The 7,500-nt window shown below is 50.4% G+C and overlaps 1 protein-coding gene across 1 annotated transcript in view; it reads left to right on the plus strand.

The window, feature by feature from the left end:
* The window catches only part of plppr3b (phospholipid phosphatase related 3b), a 12,400-nt gene that overhangs the window by 3,874 nt on the left and 1,026 nt on the right, over window positions 1–7,500 (plus strand). Inside the window, exons 2-8 of the mRNA XM_037763285.1 lie at window positions 1,682–1,772; window positions 3,401–3,586; window positions 3,885–4,011; window positions 4,362–4,557; window positions 4,645–4,702; window positions 5,778–5,951; window positions 6,062–7,500. The exon at window positions 6,062–7,500 is cut by the window's right edge and continues 1,026 nt beyond it. Coding sequence (XP_037619213.1) covers window positions 1,692–1,772; window positions 3,401–3,586; window positions 3,885–4,011; window positions 4,362–4,557; window positions 4,645–4,702; window positions 5,778–5,951; window positions 6,062–7,459 — 2,220 coding nt within the window. The 5' untranslated portion in view covers window positions 1,682–1,691 and the 3' untranslated portion in view covers window positions 7,460–7,500. The remainder of the gene's footprint in view (window positions 1–1,681; window positions 1,773–3,400; window positions 3,587–3,884; window positions 4,012–4,361; window positions 4,558–4,644; window positions 4,703–5,777; window positions 5,952–6,061) is intronic.

A 7,500-nucleotide genomic window follows, 5' to 3' on the forward strand; every position in this document is an offset into this window, starting at 1 on the left:
GAGGTTATTGGGAGAGCTACTGGTTAGGGTACTGGGAGAGCTACTGGGTTAGGGTACATGGAGCCTGGAGGTTACTAGGAGAGCTACTGGGTTAGGGTACGTTGAGCCTGGAGGTTACTGGAAGAGCTACTGGGTTAGGGTACTGGGAGAGCTACTGGGTTAGGGTACGTTGAGCCTGGAGGTTACTGGGAGAGCTACTGGGTTAGGGTACGTTGAGCCTGGAGGTTACTGGGAGAGCTACTGGGTTAGGGTACTGGGAGAGCTACTGGGTTAGGGTACATGGAGCCTGGAGGTTACTGGGAGAGCTACTGGGTTAGGGTACATGGAGCCTGGAGGTTACTGGGAGAGCTACTGGGTTAGGGTACGTTGAGCCTGGAGGTTACTGGGAGAGCTACTGGGTTAGGGTACATCAAGCCTGGAGGTTACTGGGAGAGCTACTGGGCTTTAGGGTACTGGGAGAGCTACTGGGTTAGGGTACTGGGAGAGCTACTGGGTTAGGGTACTGGGAGAGCTACAGCGTTAGGGTACGTTGAGCCTGGAGGTTACTGGGAGAGCTACTGGGTTAGGGTACTGGGAGCCTGGAGGTTACTGGGAGAGCTACTGGGTTAGGGTACATGAAGCCTGGAGGTTACTGGGAGAGCTACTGGGTTAGGGTACATGGAGCCTGGAGGTTACTGGGAGAGCTACTGGGTTAGGGTACATGAAGCCTGGAGGTAACTGGGAGAGCTACTGGGTTAGGGTACTGGGAGAGCTACTGGGTTAGGGTACATGGAGCCTGGAGGTTATTGGGAGAGCTACTGGGTTAGGGTACTGGGAGAGCTACTGGGTTAGGGTACATGGAGCCTGGAGGTTACTAGGAGAGCTACTGGGTTAGGGTACGTTGAGCCTGGAGGTTACTGGAAGAGCTACTGGGTTAGGGTACTGGGAGAGCTACTGGGTTAGGGTACGTTGAGCCTGGAGGTTACTGGGAGAGCTACTGGGTTAGGGTACGTTGAGCCTGGAGGTTACTGGGAGAGCTACTGGGTTAGGGTACTGGGAGAGCTACTGGGTTAGGGTACATGGAGCCTGGAGGTTACTGGGAGAGCTACTGGGTTAGGGTACGTTGAGCCTGGAGGTTACTGGGAGAGCTACTGGGTTAGGGTACATCAAGCCTGGAGGTTACTGGGAGAGCTACTGGGTTAGGGTACTGGGAGAGCTACTGGGTTAGGGTACTGGGAGAGCTACAGAGTTAGGGTACGTTGAGCCTGGAGGTTACTGGGAGAGCTACTGGGTTAGGGTACATCGAGCCTGGAGATTACTGGGAGAGCTACTGGGTTAGGGTACTGGGAGAGCTACTGGGTTAGGGTACTGGGAGAGCTACAGAGTTAGGGTACGTTGAGCCTGGAGGTTACTGGGAGAGCTACTGGGTTAGGGTACATCGAGCCTGGAGGTTACTGGGAGAGCTACTGGGTTAGGGTACTGGGAGAGCTACTGGGTTAGGGTACGTGCGGGTCAGGGTATATTGTTATAGAGAAATAACAGACCACAGAACCGAGAATCAGAATCAAGTATTCAGCAAAGCTCTGTAATAAAATATAATAACCTGATATGAAACATCTTTATTTATGCCGTGATAACACACTTCTGTTCATATACTGTAACTGTGTGTGTGTGTGTGTGTGTGTGTGTGTGTGTGTTGCAGGTGGATCACGATGATGATGAACTCTGAGAAGATGAAGAAGAAACCTCCAAAGGACAGTTTGACTCTGCTGCCATGTTTCTACTTTGTGGAGGTGAGAACAATAATAACAACAACAATAATAATAATACAAATAATGTGTTGTTGTCGTGGTGGTTGTGGTTGTCGTTGTGGTTGATGTGGTTGTCGTGGTTGATGTGGTTGTCATGGTTGTTGTTGTGGTTGTTGTTGTGGTTGTCGTGGTTGATGTGGTTGTCGTGGTTGTCGTTGTGGTTGTCGTGGTTGTCGTGGTTGTTGTTGTGGTTGTCGTTGTGGTTGTCGTGGTTGATGTGGTTGTTGTTGTGGTTGTCGTGGTTGTCGTTGGTGTTGTCGTGGTTGATGTGGTTGTTGTGGTTGTTGTCGTCGTTGTGGTTGTCGTGGTTGATGTGGTTGTTGTTGTGGTTGTCGTTGTGGTTGTTGTCGTGGTTGTCGTGGTTGATGTGGTTGTCATGGTTGATGTGGTTGTCATGGTGGTTGATGTTGTTGTTGTGGTTGTTGTGGTTGTCGTGGTTGATGTGGTTGTCGTGGTTGATGTGGTTGTTGTTGTGGTTGTCGTGGTTGTTGTTGTGGTTGTCGATGTGGTTGATGTGGTTGTCGTGGTTGATGTGGTGGTTGACGTGGTTGTCGTGGTTGACGTGGTTGACGTGGTTGTGGTTGTTGTTGTGGTTGTCATTGTGGTTGTTGTGGTTGTCGTTGTGGTTGATGTTGTGGTTGATGTGGTTGTTGATGTGGTTGTTGTGGTTGATGTTGTGGTTGTCGTGGTTGTTGATGTGGTTGTCGTGGTTGTTGATGTGGTTGATGTGGTTGTTGTGGTTGTTGATGTGGTTGTCGTGGTTGTTGATGTGGTTTTCGTGGTTGTTGATGTGGTTGTCGTGGTTGTTGATGTGGTTGTCTTGGTTGTTGTTGTGGTTGTTATGGTTGATGTTGTGGTTGTTGATGTGGTTGTTGTTGTGGTTGATGTGGTTGATGTGGTTGATGTGGTTGTTGTTGTTGTGGTTGTCGTTGTGGTTGATGTGGTTGTTGTTGTGGTTGTCGTGGTTGATGTGGTTGTCGTGGTTGTCGTTGTGGTTGTTGTTGTGGTTGTCGTTGTGGTTGTCGTGGTTGATGTGGTTGTTGTTGTGGTTGTCGTGGTTGTCGTTGGTGTTGTCGTGGTTGATGTGGTTGTTGTGGTTGTTGTCGTCGTTGTGGTTGTCGTGGTTGATGTGGTTGTTGTTGTGGTTGATGTGGTTGTTGTCGTGGTTGTCGTGGTTGATGTGGTTGTCATGGTTGATGTGGTTGTCATGGTGGTTGATGTTGTTGTTGTGGTTGTCGTGGTTGATGTGGTTGTTGTTGTGGTTGTCGTGGTTGTCGTTGTGGTTGTCATTGTGGTTGTTGTGGTTGTCGTTGTGGTTGATGTGGTTGTTGATGTGGTTGTTGTGGTTGTCGTGGTTGTTGATGTGGTTGTCGTGGTTGTTGATGTGGTTGTCGTGGTTGTTGATGTGGTTGATGTGGTTGTCGTGGTTGTTGTTGTGGTTGTTGTGGTTGTTGATGTGGTTGTCGTGGTTGTTGATGTGGTTTTCGTGGTTGTTGATGTGGTTGTCTCGGTTGTTGTTGTGGTTGTTATGGTTGATGTTGTGGTTGTTGTTGTGGTTGATGTGGTTGATGTTGTTGTTGTGGTTGATGTTGTGGTTGATGTGGTTGCAGCTGCCCATCGTGGCTTCCTCTATGGTGTCTCTGTACTTTCTGGAGCTGACCGACGTGGTGCAGCCGGCGCAGGTCGGGTTCCGCTGCCGCGACCGAGAGCTCAGCATGCCGTACGTAGACGGGGGAGACGAACTGATCCCACTGCTGATGCTGCTGAGCCTCGCCTTCGCCGGACCGGCGGCCTCGGTAACACACACACACACACACACACACACACACAAACACTGAAGATAAGACTGTAACCAAGACCTGACCTGGGACCTGAATCAGACCAGATACCATATGGATCTGGTCTGATTCAGGTCTGGTAGGGTCCAGTTTTGTTGCGAGACCCACCACAGGGTCTCAGGTCTCAGCAGTAACCATAAAGACCTCCATCAGTCCTGAACCTGAACCCAGAGCTGTGGGTCCAAACAGAACCAGAGAAACTGTCTGATCAGGACTTAGTTTTAGGTCCTGAGGGTGCCTTTGTTTCCTGAACCAGATCATGCTGGTTGAGGGTCTCATCTACTGCCTGCAGTCCAGAATGAAGCTCCGCAGACCTGAAGGAAGCATCAACGCCGGAGGCTGCAACTTCAACTCCTTCCTGAGGAGGACGGTGCGCTTCGTAGGTACGATGCTAACTACACCTGCAGCTACACCTGCACCTGCACCTGCAGCTACACCTGCACCTGCAGCTACACCTGCACCTGTAGCCACACTTGCACCTGCAGCTGCAGCTGCAGCTGCAGCTGCACCTGCACCTGCAGCCACACCTGCACCTGCACCTGTAGCCAAACCTGCAGCACCTGCACCTGCACCTGCAGCTACACCTGCACCTGTAGCCACACTTGCACCTGCACCTGCACCTGCACCTGCACCTGCACCTGTAGCCACACCTGCACCTGCAGTTACACCTGCAGCTACACCTGCACCCGCAGCTACAAGTGTTCGGTCCTCACACCCATCTGTCTCTCTGCAGGTGTGCACGTGTTCGGTCTGTGTGCGACGGCGCTGGTCACTGACATCATCCAGCTGTCGACGGGTTACCACGCTCCGTTCTTCCTCACCGTCTGTAAACCCAACTACACGCTGGTGGGCGTCTCCTGTGACCGGAACGCTTACATCACTAAAGACATCTGCTCGGGTCACGACCAGCACGCCATCATGGCCGCCAGGTGAGTCACCTGTTCAGGTTGAGTTCACTGATTCACCTGATTACTGATTATTGATTAAACTTTCTGCTCTTCCTTCTGTCCCGACAGGAAGACGTTCCCTTCCCAGCATGCAACTCTGTCTGCCTTCGCCGCCGTTTACGTTTCTGTGAGTTCAAACCAGCAAACCTTTATTTAAACTGATGATTGACTCCATGGAGACGACGGATCAACAGATCAGCTCAGATGTTATTAAAGAAAGAAAGACATACTGAATGAATATAGTTACATATAGATCCATATAGTTACATATAGTTACATATAGATCCATATAGATCCATATAGTTACATATAGATCCATATAGTTACATATAGATCCATATAGTTACGTATAGATCCATATAGTTACATATAGATCCATATAGATCCATATATTTACATATAGTTACATATAGATACATATAGATCCATATAGTTACATATAGATACATATAGATCCATATAGTTACATATAGTTACATATAGATCCATATAGATACATATAGTTCCATATAGTTACATATAGATCCATATAGATCCATATAGTTACACATAGATCCATATAGTTACATATAGTTACATATAGATCCATATAGATCCATATAGTTACATATAGATCCATATAGTTACATATAGATCCATATAGTTACATATAGTTACATATAGATCCATATAGTTACATATAGATACCTATAGATCCATATAGTTACATATAGATCCATATAGTTACATATAGTTACATATAGATCCATATAGTTACATATAGATACATATATATCCATATAGTTACATATAGTTACATATAGATCCATATAGTTACATATAGATCCATATAGTTACATATAGATACATATAGATCCATATAGTTACATATAGATCCATATAGTTACATATAGATCCATATAGTTACATATAGTTACATATAGATCCATATAGTTACATATAGATACATATAGTTACATATAGATCCATATAGTTACATATAGTTACATATAGATACATATAGTTACATATAGATACATATAGTTACATATAGATCCATATAGTTACATATAGATACATATAGTTACATATAGATCCATATAGATACATATAGATCCGTATAGATCCATATAGTTCCATATAGATCCATATAGATACATATAACTTATTAATATGAACTGATATGTTTAGAAGTCTTGATTTGTGATTCTCTTGTGTTTCAGATGTATTTTAACTCGACCATCTCCGACAGCACCAAACTGCTGAAACCCGTCTTGGTTTTCGCTTTCGCCATCGCGGCGGCGTTGACGGGTCTGACTCAGATCACTCAGCATCGCAGCCATCCCATCGACGTGTACGTGGGCTTCCTCATCGGAGCCTTCGTCGCCGCTTACCTGGTGAGACCTGAAGCTGCTATATGAGATATAATACATGTGATATTATATGAGATGTAATACATGTAGCATCAGAGGAAACATGTAAAGATGCTTCTCTACTTCCTCTTCAGGCGTTTCACGCCGTGGCCAACTTCAAGTCGTCGGACGACATCACTCCAGCCCCGCCTCCCCCGCCGCCGAAGGAGGACCCTCTGCGAGCGCTGACCGAGCGAGGACACGAGTCCGTCTACAACAAGGGCCCCACCTCCGCCTCAGAGAGTAACGACGAGATTGCGGCGGCGCCGGCCCCCATGGACCGGCTGGAGGGCCTGGGGCCCTTGCAGAGGGAGAAGACCTCCATGGGGAGCCTGAAGAGGGCCAGCGTGGACGTGGAGCTGCTGGCTCCTCGCAGCCCCATGGGGAAGGAGACCATGCTGACCTTCAGTAACACGCTGCCGAGGGCCAGCATGAACGTCAACGGGGTGCTGGGGGCCAACCCGGGACCGGAGGATCTGGTGCAGCCGGTGCAGCCGGTCCAGCCGGTGCAGCGGCGTCTGAAGGCCGTGCAGGTCCCCATGGACCCGATGCGTTCGCAGCAGTTGGTGTCGGAGTGGAAGCAGAAGTCGATGGAGATGAGAGGTCTGAGTGTCCGGGACGAGGCGGAGCGCGAGGCCAGCGAGGACGGCTCCGAGGTGGGATCCGTGGGGACAGACGAGAGCGGGTCTCAGGTACCCGTATACCAGCCCGCAGTGCAGTCTGGGAGGGTGGCCTCTAGTCGTAACCCCACTCCGCCTCCAGGGGGCGCCAAAGCTGTGGCGACTCCCAGACCGCCACAGATCCCTGAAGCAGGACCCCCGCCGGTGTCCCCAAAGAGCGCCGTGACCCGGGCCAAGTGGCTCGCCATCCGAGAGAAGACGAGCGGGGAGGGGTCGGGCCGCGGCACCACCAACCAGCCACGACTCATGCAGGTCATCGCCATGTCGAAGCAGCAGGGCCTCCTCCCCTCCTCCTCCTCGGGGGACAAGTCCTCCGAGACCACCTCCACCTGTTCCGGCACCTCGTCCACCACCGACTCTCCGCACTACCGCCCCCCCTCCGAGCAGCAGCGGGAGGGGTCGGGTATAATCACCGTGGATGCCCACGCCCCTCACCATCCCGTCGTCCAAGCCCCTCCCCCTCTTCAAGCCCCGCCCCTCGCAGGTAACGGTAACCCGTGGGAGTGGGCGGGGGCATCCAACGGGGGCGACCCGCGAGACACCTACGACCTGAACAGCCTGAACCGGGGAGACTCCGCCGCCCACGGCAGCAGCTTCCGGCCACACCGATCCGCCTCGCCGCGTGCTACGGTCGACCGCGACCCGGACCCGCCCCCGCATCACCCCCAGGCGGAGATGTCGGCGGAGGCTCAGCGCAGGGAGATAGCCATGAGACGCAAGACGGCGCTGGTTCTGTTGGATCGGGAGATCCGTAACCAGACTGAACAGGAGAACTACTATAAGAGTTTGCAGGGACGAAGGTTCAAGGACTAGTCTCTCATCCTTTCAAAACAAAAGCCTTATTTTGAAACTGG

The sequence above is a fragment of the Sebastes umbrosus genome, unplaced genomic scaffold, assembly GCF_015220745.1.
Source record: "Sebastes umbrosus isolate fSebUmb1 unplaced genomic scaffold, fSebUmb1.pri scaffold_76_arrow_ctg1, whole genome shotgun sequence".
In the NCBI taxonomy this organism is placed as follows: domain Eukaryota; kingdom Metazoa; phylum Chordata; class Actinopteri; order Perciformes; family Sebastidae; genus Sebastes; species Sebastes umbrosus.